Raw genomic sequence first — 13,308 nt, forward strand, 5'->3', positions numbered from 1 at the left:
AGTGAAGTGGAAACGTAAATGGACACGTACAGCACAAAAGCGTACAGGCCGACATCGTCTGTTGACTGACAGAGACCGCCGACACTTGAAGAGGGTCGTAAAGTGCAATAGCAGACATCTATGCAGATCATCACACAGGAATTCCAAACTGCACCAGGATCCACTCCAAGTACTATGACAGTTAAGCGTGAGGTGAGAAAATCTAGATTTCATGGTCGAGCGGCTGCTCATAAGCCGCACATCACGCAGATAAATGCTAAACGACGCCTCGCTTGGTGTAAGGAGCGTAAACATTGGACGATTGAACAGTGGAAAAACGTTGTGTGGAGTGACGAATCACGGTACACAATGTGTGGCCCCGATGGCAGGGTGTGGGTATGGCGAATGCCCGGTGAACTTCATCTGTCAGAGTATGTAGTGCCAACAGTAAAATTCGGAGGTGGTGGTGTTATGGTGTGGTAGTGTTTTTCTTGGAGGGGGCTTGCACTCCTTGTTGTTTTGCGTGGCACTCTCAGAGCGCAGACCATCATTAATGTTTTAAGCACCTTCTTGCTTCCCACTGTTGAAGAGCAATTCGGGGATGACGATTCCATCTTTCAACACGATCGAGCACCTGTTCATACTGCACTGCCGGTGGCGGAGTAGTTGCACGACCATAACATCCCTGTAATGGACTGGCCTGCACAGAGTCCTGACTTGAATCCTATAGAACACCTTTGGGATGTTTTGGAACGCCGACTTTGTGCAGGCCTCACCGACCTACATCGATACCTCTCTTAAGTTTAGCACTCCGTGAAGAATGGGCTGCCATTCCCCAAGAAACCTTCCAGCAACTGATTGAAAGCATGCCTGCGAGAATGGAAGCTGTCATCTAGGCTAAGGGTGGGCCAACGCCATATTGAATTCCAGCAGTACCGATGGAGGGCGCAAGGAACTTGTAAGTCATTTTCAGCCTGGTGTCTGGATATTTTTGATCACATAGTATATAAATGTGTGTGTGTGTGTGTCTTGTCTCTCCAAGCACCTTGCTATCCCAAGAATTAATATTAAATATGCATATAATAAATTTAAATACATTCCACATTGTCTTACATTTTTAAGTACTAACAGGTTGAGTTGAAATTAAACACTGGATAAGTACAGTCATCTGTAGTCAGGCGCCAATAGGCAAAACATTTTATAATGAATTATAAACTTCACAGGGTGCACAAAGATAATTAAAGCAGGACATTTCATATGGGTGTACTCAATGGTAACTAAATAAGAACATTTCATGTGGGTGCGGACGAAGGTAATTGAAGATCATTTATATGAGTGTGCAAAAAGAATAATTAAAGTAGAATTTTTCATTTTGTTGCGGACAAAGGTAATGAAAGCAGAACTTTTCATGAGAGTATGAATCAAGATTATTAAATCTCACCCAGCTCTTTACTATAACATTCCCACCCTCTTTGTGTTGGATTTTAAATGCATTAAAATCAAATCAAATATTATTTGAATGGCTTGAAGAGTTATGGATTACATAATATTACAATGCATGGCAATTAAAGTATGAAAGAAAGAGAGGAAGGAAACATTTAATAAGGGTATCAACGCAGTCACACTCCGTAGTTGCGCTTGGCTGCTATGCTGTTTAAAAAATCTAAACAAAATTTTAAACTGAAATTTAGAATGGAGAATGTTCTACAAATTTCTTTAATTTCTAAATAAAATATTTTATTGATCTTTTAAATTTGAAAGGGAGAATTTTCTCAAGTATATTACTAACAATATAATTTGAATTCCGTAAATCAATAGGCCTATATGATTAATTATTACAGATCATCTTAATCTCTCTCAGATAATTCCAGAAGAGCTACTTTTCTCTGTTTAGTTTATAGAACTTGTAAACAGGGATATGGTGAGAAAAATTCGCGAGGTGTAGAATATAATTTGGCAAACAATTTGGGAGAAGAAAAGTCTCAACCATTGCTGCATATAAATCACTCACTTTTTTCTCCGAAATTCGTAACTCACAGAATTTGAGATTTGTTGAGGCTCACATTTAAATCTAGAAATCTATTACAGCTAAGTGAGGAAGAAAGAATAGTATTTTAAAAAAAATATTAATGAAATATTTCAAGATTAAAACTTAAAATTTCATACTTACTTCTGAAGTCATAGTAAACACTATATACTGCCATCATAAACAAGGCTGCTCGACATAAAATCTGGTGAAATCAGTAAGATAATGCGCGTATCAACGAATATTCTTCAGTGGCTCTGGCTCCTTTACCCTCAATATCTTCTATTTAAGGTTTCTTTAAGAATAATTGTTAATGTCGATTCCTCAGGAAATAGCATTGAACACTATTTTTCCCATACTTCAGAAGTTCTCATTTTTTCTTAATTGTTCTACGGAAACAGCTTATTCACACTTTGCGCATAAGTGTAAAACATATTTAAGCATGTAAAAAAAATGACCTCTTTGGTGCTAAGAAGTTTTATTAAAGATAGTGTGTACTGGAAAGTAATGAAGTTTTAAAAATTGAAAATGAAATGAAATCTTTGAGTTTTACGTCCCACTGTTACGCCGGTTAGGCTAAAGGAGACGGTGATGATGAGAGATGAGTGAAATGGTGGAATGAAGAAAGTGGGAGGAAACGGGAGAACCCGAGAAAACGCAGGAGCACGGTGTTTGTCTACCACAAAGTCCACACGGCGCGAGCTGGGATCGAACCAGGGACCCCAAGTACCGGAGGTGAACGCTCTTCCACTGAGCCACCGCGCCTCCGTTTTAGAAATTGAGATGTGTACATTCGATACAGGAAGAAACACTGTAATGCTCTTAAAGTAAAACTCGCAATTTTGCTTTTTTTTTATTATTAATATTTTGTGTATTCCTTTACCGTTCTAACATGCTCTTATCCCTGGTGGTTATTGAGTTAATAAACTTTTTACAGTAATGTATTTTACCAATTTCACTCCATGGTGCATTTATGTCATTTTCAGTCCTACTTGTGATGAAACGATCTTACCCATGGTCAATTACACTGACATTCAAGACTCTGAGGGTCAAGGATCCAGAACCACTGAAGCCTGTTTGTTTATTTCTGACTGTAGGCCTATGTTATCTTGCTAACAGTACCAGTTTTAACGTCCAGCAGCTTTGTTACCACATATATTGTTGTATGACTTTTATGTTTACAGTGTTCATGTGTCCATCCACGAAGGAAAGATTTCCAGTTGCAATAGAAAATCATTAACTCCAAGACATTAATAATTGATCTCTTTACATTACTAAACACCGCAACCCACACATTAATGAATTAATATTTCATCCTTTCTGCGACCAAGGCCTCTTTGGTTGTTAATATTGATTTGTCACAAAGTAACATTGAATCCCGTATTTTTAAATTCAAGAAAGCTTGTCTTCTTCATATCTAGCTCAATGATTAGCAGGTAAAAGGTGACATTTTAACAAAATATATAATACTTCTGTATCTGATTCCGAATATTACAGTTTACTTCATAAGACAACATTGTATGGATTATTTAGGGACACTTCTCATTAGGGTTGTTTTGGATGTCGTGTGCTATGGACTTGCTTTTCTAGCTGCGTACAACAGCCCTTTCAGATTCTGAAGTTGTGCGAGGACATCCTGCCCTTAGTCCTTACATTCTCTAAACAAAATAGCGTTTTATTTTTACTAACTATAAAACGTAACTTTTCTTTTCTTATTGCAATTTGTAACTGCACACTCAAATAACTCATTAAATGAGGAGCTTGGGGAAAGATAATGGTAGCGGTATTTCAAAACTTAAGAATAAACTGGAAAAGACATATACTGAATCAAGATGCCTAACCTCTCTTGTGTTAGTTAATGTGCCACAAGCACCAAGTGTTGCAATACCTCATTTGATAGCGTAGAACGCCTGCGATACTTAAAGCGCTGACAGGAGTTTTCATTTTCGAAGGGCGACCTGCTGTTTGAACCTTATCTCATCATTTCCTTCACTTTCATCTTCATTTGAGCTTCGGCCCTAGACTACTTCATTACAATAGTAAACTCTAGCAACAACAATGGACAAAAAAATCTTGGCAGACACTCGGGATTACCAGCTGTATTTCATTCAAATCCTAGCACTTCAGTAGCACTTCAGTAACACTACCTGTACACTTTTCTTGATGACACGAACCAATCAATACATCTTGAGATAGGCACTCATCTGCACAATTCGCACAATCCGTGAAGCACATAGGGTCTCGGTCACCAACAACATCAATGGATATTGAAGTCGATCAACGAAACAGCTTCTGCGGTACCTCAAACGACTTCATCACAATACTCGCTCAAGCTTCTCTTTATCATTGTATTCTTATTCATTTGTGACGATAAGTATCTAACTGTAAAATATTTTTTCTAAAATGATAGAAAAACAGGCATAACGCCTCCAACTACTGAAACCGAGCTTGCTTCCTGTCTTACTGCCATCACTACAGCAATACAAACCAGTGCTCAGAACACACTTTGACGCAGCAAGTGCATCTCTCCGACCTTACCGACCTTACTACCAACATATGTTACACTCATCCAGAAAGTCCCACAACGTCTTCGAAAAAAAATATCGAACTGGGAATGAAGCATATCTTCATCAACATCACCAATGACACCGAGAAGTTCACAACTATCTTGTTGCACATAAACGCTGCCATTGAATCAAAACTTGCAACTTCTTGCAAACTCCGAGAAAGCGCATCATTCTCGCTACTGGAACTTGCTGGCAAGAACACCACGATCACCCTTTTTATTATTTGCAGATGGCATGTCTGTTCTCCGACGAAGAAAAAGCAAACGTCTTTGCCACACTGCTACAGACCATTTTTACATCAACAGCTGCCTCTAAACGCTCTGGACGGAAAGACATCTTTTGCGTTCCTACTTTTACAACCTTCCACAGATTATGTGATTGATCCGGAACATCCAGTCACTTCACCCATTACTATTAATGAACTCCACACTGCACTAAAGCGAAATAGAACAGCACCTGGGATTGGCATCTCTTATCGACACATAAAAGAATCTTCATACGCATTCCTGCTAACCCTGGTAACAATATGTAAGTTCATACTTCAAACTCTGGTTTCTACCTTCCTGACTGGGAAGTCTCAGAAATTTATGTTTCATAAACCGAATACGCCTGTTCGTTCTGTTTGTCCTTACAGATCAATCAACTCATTGTCAGATTAGTATTAAGTAAAATCCTGAAAAAATTCTTGTTTGCGGACCATAAATATCTTGAAACTACTATTCTACTATCTACACATCAAGCAGACTTTCAGCCTTGATTCTCCATCAATGACCAACTGTTTCATCTCAGCATCATGATTTCAAATCAGTTTAATAAAGGCTTTCCATCCTGCCTCATCCTCATGGATTTAGAAAAGTCTTTCATTCAGGTGTGGCACTATGGTCTAATTAAAAAAAACAAAAAAAAAAACAGCAATTATTCAAACTTCCCATATGCTATACAATACTAATCCTTTCTTTCATTATTGGGCCGCGATGGCTCAGTGGTAGAACGTTCACCTCTGGTGCGTGGGATTCCTGGTTCGATCCCCGCTTATGCCACGTGAACTTTGTAGTGGACGAACACCGTGTGCTGGGTTTTCTCGGGGTTCTCCCGTTTCCTCCCGCTTTCTTCTTTCCAACATTTCATTCATTTCTCATCATCACCGTCTCCTTTAGCCTAGCTGGCATATCCGTGGCACGTAAAACTGAAAGATTTCCTTTCCTTTATTTCATTACAAATCGCATAGTGTATATCCCAGTTGATAATGCACTCTCCTGGCCTATATTTCCACTTACTAGAGTTCCTCATGGGTCGTCACTCAGCCAATTATTATATATATATATATATATATATATATATATATATATATATATATATATATATATATATATATATATATATATATATATATATTTTTACGCTTCTGACATTCCTTCAGTACCACGTAATGTCTTTATTTTCCAATATGCTGACGACACAGCATTTCTTGCACTTGGCAACACTGTCCATCAAATTACCGTAGTTCTACGAAGAACTTTCGATAATTTCATCAAGTGGCGCATAAGATGGCATTTAAGTATCAATAGCGACAAAATTCAAGTACTGATTTCCTTATCACCTAGCAGACGTTCCAGAGTCTATCGGAACCCGGCACTCTGTAGCAGGTAAACATTACCATCACTGCTACTTATGCGTCGCCTTAGATTTCAAACTCACTTGGAGTGGACACTTGTAGAAACTAAGAGCTAAGGTTCATATCAGATTAAATCTTTTAAGTTCTCTCAGAGGCACAACTTGCGACCTCAAAGCCGACTTATTACACTATATTTGGGTGATTCTGAAATTAAGTGGAATTTTGGCATTGGAAAAATCTTAAAAATTAAAATCGGAGAAATAATGTATAATTTATTTTTTACACACCTAAGGGCTAAACAAATACAATCATTACAGTGGATGAGGTCAAGAAAATATATTTTTTAAAAAAAATGGTAATTTATTTTTTTGACAAACACGGTGGTTACATTAATATCCACGGAGGTTACAAAACATACTCAGTGAAGATATATTTAAGTTTTATTCACTAGTAAAATGTAAGACAATGTAATATTTTGAATTGAATGCTTAATATAGATTTGTGCACACATCTAAAATTGTAGTAAACGTAAACCGGAATGTTCTGTTTTCCAAGAAAAGCTGTTCCAATTCCGCAACAATGTCTTTAGTATCCACAGTGGCTCTATTTGCTTTTGAGGGAAACACAATTATGAGTTCTGCTTCTATTCTATAAAAAACTCAATTTTTTATTCCGAGATGTTAGTATACATTTTAAGGTCAAGTAATGTCTGATGGTGTTTCTGGAGTACATAATTTCAACATAACAAAAGAGTTCGCTGTGTAAATTCTGTCGAAATCCCAAAAAATTTGGTATCGTTTTCGTTGTCACTGGCGGATTACACATTTTGATAACAAAACGTTTGTTGAGATTTATTTGGTACTGGGTAAAGTAGTTACGGAAAAATACGGAACTTTTAACACGTAACTATAATAAAACTTCTGAACATCGTTAGGTTAGAGTAAGAGTACGAAGATCTGAAAACTAGTTGTAGCAGTTCATAAATGCTGTTACATAAAAGAATACACTTTATGGTTGAAACACACTGAGAAAAAAAAAAAATGTAGGTGGCGTACTTAAAAAGATAGGTTACATGCGTAATTCCTGTAGTATTTGGACTTAACGTACAACAGACGTATAACTGAAAACGCATATTTTATAATACTTTCCATATAAGTGTTCCATCTATACGTACTTTCCGTATGAAACAATGTAGGCAGTCAGGATCTCACATACAAATGGACGTACACAACATATAGCTGACGAAGATAACATAAGTATATGCATGTGATATACAGAAAACTGTTAGATGTCAGAAATCCTGCAACGACATGATGTAACATCTAAGGGCAGTGCCTATGTAGCATACGGATAGCGTATGCTCCGTACTGATTTCTATAGTAAGCAAGAGAATACCGTATATTTGTACAATATGCCGCTGTCCGGATAACGGATTTTTCTCTGTGCAGCAGGCACAGAGTTGTATTGTCCCTCATGAAAATGACTGCATTTAGTGTCAGGATTACATTGAAAGCAGCTTAGTCTGCGCATATTTAATGCCAATGTGTTTCTTCCCCATGTCACTTTATAGCACTTTCATCCCCTTTGGTAGCTATAACCAAAGGAGATTATCCCCCTCATTTCCCTTGTAATTCGCACACTGCCAACAGATGTAAACACGAAGCGTGGAGAGCATTTTTTACGCAATGACTGAGGCAACCATAATATAACTCGTGATATCAATATATTTACGGAATAGATTACATTTTGTTGATAGTTAACATGGAACATTGAAGGATTTTACAACTGATTTCAACATATCTATTGTTTTATTCATTATAAACATAGGGAGAAATAATAGTTTACTTTTAGCTATAAATGGCTACCTTATTGGTTGAAGCAAAACAAGTAAAGTTGACTCGGGCGGAAACCGAACCCGTCACCCTTTGCACGAGAGTCGTAGATGTTCCTCAATCTGTCATGCCGTCACTTAACTTCATGCGTCGTACGATATATATGCGGCGAGTCGGAAACTTCAAGACGCTTTTTCTCCGTTATTTTTGGCTGTTGCGCTCTTCGAGTTTGTAATATTAACACTTTAAATATGCACTACCACTTCGCGAAAAATGGCCCCGAAGCTCATTTACCAAAATCTGCTTTCTCCTTGTTAGTTTTATTTCGTTTTGCAATTTTCTTACTACTTTTCTTTCGGCTGGTTTCTACCCGGCCAAAATTAGGTCCAACAATATAATTCCTTACGACATTTCGATTGTTACCACCATTATCACTGTCAGGAGGAGTTGCCTCTTCCAGCATTTTATTTACTGCTTCCTTCTTTTCTTCGTTTCTTCTTTTCTGTATGCCTTCTAACTTTTTCACGTATTTTTTTCTCTGGACTCTTTTCTCTCGTTTACTCATGTCTGCTATTTTTAAAATCATTCCGCTTGTAGTTCTGGCTTTGTATCTATCTCTCTCTTTTATTTTGAATTCTTCGTATAATACAGGATCTGCTTTTATTCTTTCTCTTCTTCGTCTTTCTGATTCTCTTTTCATTTTCCTACTTCTGATACCTTACTTGGCTTTTTCTCTCTACAATTAACGCTTTTATTTGATTCCATTGTTACTTTTTCACTACCATTCTTTTTTTCTTGGTACCATTCTCTCTATAAAATAAAAAAGTAAATCAATAATTTTAATAATCCAGGTTTAATCAGCAACAAACCTGTATTGCTTGTGCAGCTTGGACATCGATATGTTATCAAACCTGTGCAGCTTGGACTCTACTAATCCTAACACCTAACTTCAAACATTTAGTACTTTTGTTCAAAGAGATAAGCAACAACAAATGATACATCTGTTATATTTCGAAATTTTACTCATGTATAACATTTAATTAAATTTTAATTCAATATTCATCAGCCAAATCATATATTATTGAAGACAACATGTAATTTATATTATAGTAGCATGTTTAGCAAACATATGATAAAATGTTTGGATTTTTCCTCCGGGTAGCTCTAATAGGTAGCATTTCAATAAGAAGCTCATAGTAACTCAAATATATAACTATTTTTAATAATAATATCATGAAATGCTCATTATGGTAACCTCCATGGATCATGTGTAACCTCCATGCTAGATAGAATCCACGGAGGTTACATCCATGGAGGTTACAAAAGTGCACTTCAGACAGCCTGATACTCAAAGCTAGAAGACTATACATGCAATGACTTCGTTTTTAGTAGGAAAACTGCTATTTTAACAATAATCAATTGAAAAAACATTTTCAACATTTTAAATAATAAAACTAGCAAATACATGGAGGTTACAAGATCAAAGAGTACACACCTATTTTCCACAATATGTGAAGATTTTTCTCGAACACAATACTGCACACACACTTATCAACATATCACTCACAAAATGACTGCTCTGAGCTTCACTTTCAGATCTAGAGACTGGATAGTGCTGCTTCCTAGTAGAATTTCTGGTAATTTTAAAAGTAGTCCATGGAGGTTACCTCACAACCCAGGGACAATATTTTCGCATTAAATAGGCCATGAAAATAACCTTAAAATTTAATTTCTTGCTAAGTAGTTTCATTATTTATGTCTTACAGTAGTAAATTATGCGGATTTTTCACGAATTTTCTAGTGAAAACATGTTTTTCTCTTCTGTTAATGTTGAAAAATGTTGGTGGGGACACTCCACGGAGGTTACATTTCACTTATTTTTCGCTTTTTTAAAAGCAGAAAAATAAAATAAATGTTAAAATAAACTCTGGGAACACAAAATACTAATTATTTTCTATTTAATAATAACTTTGTTACTTTAATATTGTATATCTAGAGGCTGAAAAATCAGAGGGACTGAAAATTCCCCTTAATTTCAGAATCACCCATTTATCTTATTCTTACATCTTATCCTTACTTTTGGACATTCCGCTTGGTGCAATGATTTTGCTTTCTTCTTAAAAAAAAAAAAAAAAATGCATATTGGAGCGTCATAATATTTGGCTAGTCTAAGTGGCTCACGTATAAATACATGAACTTTCGAAATATCACAGAACATCTTGCACTATACTCCACATTCGATACAGAGCATCTCGCATTGAAACAGACCATCTGCTATTCTTGGACATTCTTCAAATTGATGCTTTCACTGATGCTGCATATCGGTTCAAATATTCCTTTCTAAATGCACTCATTTCTCTATATGTCCACCATGCAAACTTGACAGTTGTTGAACGTGAAATCTATACTGTTCATTCTATTCATAATCATATTCCTAATCTTTTTTCATCTTTGCACAGATATCCTCACAATTAACAAGGGCTTCCCTCTGTTATGTGGTCATTAGTCCCGAGTCGCCCCAGGACAGAAGATTGAACTTTACATGTGTCTAACTTCTCTATGTTTGTGACGTGCTGGCATTTCATCTCAAATTACATTTCCATTATCTTACAATTTCACTGGCCTTAAGATCCAATCCAATTGTATATTTAGGGTCTTGTTGCACTTTTTCACCTACTTATTTCTTCACTTTATATTTCACTATAACTCACCATATATATATTTATAATTTTATTGCCGCAGTTGTTATTTATAGGTTTGTGCTGTACATACACATTTTGCAACTTCGTTGCACCGTCTATTCTGTATACTTCAACATAAACGTATAATTAACGAAAATAAACAACGAAAAATAAAATGATGACATTACTTCCTTCTTAAACCGATGTACCAATACCGCTATTAATAACCAAATTTCTTTTAGAACTCTACCTTTTCACTATTATATTTTGTACACATAATAGTATGACAGAGAGAGCGTGTAACCGTCTGAGAGGCTAGGAAAAGAATATCATTTTCAAACAAACATACATTCTCCATATATGATGCCATTTCTCTGTTCTCCTTTTCGTTAAAAAAATGGGAAAGAAAGTTCAACATTCCCATGGAATGCAATGCAATGACACATACCAAACAAGGTTCCCCTGCTATCTGCAGGTGCATTTCTGGGCTTAAGCTACCTACATACTGCTCTGTAGTCCGATCTAACCAATTCCATTAATAACTTAATTTCGCCGGAAATGGCACTTACCATTATTTTCTCTCGAGCTGCTCAAATTATTAAATAATCGAGTTACATTTAAGCTACAAAATAAGCAGATTTTATTACTTTTTTCTCAGAGAGATTGATATTGGCAAAAATCTAGAAAAAAACCTCGTAAATCAGAAAATTGGTCAAAATTTTATAGAGATAATGCTAAATTAACTAAATAAGTGATATCATTGTTTACTATAGGGCTATAGGTGCTTACACTGAAAACGGCAAACTATGGTTTAGTCCCTCTCTTGATCATATCCTGGGTCCGCCACTATATATATATCTATATATATATATATTAGTAAATTACATTGCACACCATCAGTAACATACCCAGATTTTTATCAAGTGGGAGGACGGCTTCAAGCCCTCAAGTTCATATTGTTTCTGAATTTTTGTATATAGCCTACCTTAATATGGTAAATTATTATTTTTTCATAAAACCTTGTTCTAGGGAGTAGAAGTTAAGCCTCAGAAACCTTCCTTGGCGCAGGGGTGCCCACAAGGGGGGGCTATGACGCAAACTGCGTCATTGAAATATTTGGGGGGGGGGTTAAAAATCTATATAAATATGTTTGACGGGGGGGGGTAAAATTAATCGAAAAGTTTTTTTTTCATGGAAGAATACCTATGGATAGACAATTGCGGGGGGGTGCGTCATGGACATAAGGGGGGGTGGGCACCACTGCCTTGGCGTACACTTTTACATACCAGCATCTTCGTTCAAGAATGCTGAAAATATTTTTCAGAATGTACTTTATCTTTTGCTCGCTAGTGTATCATATTTCTAATCTGTCTTCTCATCTGTCATCAAAATATCATGCATATTTCATTCTTTGCTTTGACAATTGCTGTATTTTAACATAATCATTGGCGTGAGCTATCAAAGGAGCCTCACCTCACTTGAAATTTCAGTTGCTTATTGGTGTTGTGTATTAATATAAGACATATTCAAGGTAACCCCCTTCCTTCCAAAGAAAAAGTCTGTATTAGCTATAGGCTGGAATTACATCAGACGCAACAGGGATAAATGTCTGCTAGCGATTAAATTATTAATATAAACGAAAATAATATTGCTAAATGGAAATAGTTCAGCCAAATGAGATACTGCCATCATTGTCGATAATAAATGCAAAATCTGATCCCTTTAATTACGTAAGATGTCTAATCAGTTGCTGCTTTGTCAGTATTCTCATAGAATACAGTATTTTAAAAAGATTAGAAAAAAAGTTACATAGATCTGAAATCCCTTACTTCCCAAATATAGGGTTTTAAATACATCAACTTCTTTCAATGATCAAATCAAACAATACCTAACCTTGTTTTCTAGTTGAAATCCAAACTTAAAAAAATATATTTATGTTTGATAATATAGTTTATACATATTCAATAAAACATATAGAAATTGAAATATTATGTAAATACATTAGATGACAAATATGTAATGTAACATCTACATATTTACATAATTGCGTACATTGTGAACTTCATAACTCATCATTTTTCTTAAAACTTTATTTTATTTTTATTTTATTTTATTTTATTTTTTTAGTTATGCAGCTTGGCTTTGCGTGCTTAGAGGCTGGTTCAGTGCGCACAAAAAATGTCACCAATATAATGATGAAGAACTTCCTGGACATATGTAAGTTTCTAAGCTAAAAATATCGTATATGATAAAAAGAGTATAATTATTAAAAGAAAACTTGAATTACATCATAGATCAGAGTGAAACAAAACGATCGCAAACAAGGACAATGCAAATTTACTGTAGAATATCAAAACATACTTATCAAGATCAGCAGTGCATTACAAATGATTTTTTTTCTGAACCGGAAATGATGCTACAGGTATTCATACACAAGGAAGGCATAATGATTTATCAATGCGTTGAGAAATATATATAACCATCTCTCGACCATCCAGCTCCTAACTATCCGGCCTAGTTCTAAAAAAGAAAGAGAATACAAAGAAAAAACTTCGTAATGAAATGAGTAATAATTTTCAAACGATCTACTTGACTTATAAACGCGACT

General features: G+C 35.7%; 1 protein-coding gene across 3 annotated transcripts in view; it reads left to right on the forward strand.

The window, feature by feature from the left end:
- LOC145694850 (putative ammonium transporter 1) overlaps positions 1 to 13,308 on the forward strand; it is an 89,722-nt gene that overhangs the window by 32,611 nt on the left and 43,803 nt on the right. For all 3 annotated transcript variants that reach the window (XM_081771542.1, XM_081771544.1, XM_081771543.1), the window contains exon 3: positions 12,828 to 12,917. In XM_081771542.1, the coding sequence (XP_081627668.1) occupies positions 12,828 to 12,917 (90 nt within the window). The remainder of the gene's footprint in view (positions 1 to 12,827; positions 12,918 to 13,308) is intronic.

Source organism: Thermobia domestica, chromosome 9, assembly GCF_964235325.1.
Source record: "Thermobia domestica chromosome 9, izTheDome1.hap1.1, whole genome shotgun sequence".
Classification (NCBI taxonomy): Eukaryota; Metazoa; Arthropoda; class Insecta; order Zygentoma; family Lepismatidae; genus Thermobia; species Thermobia domestica.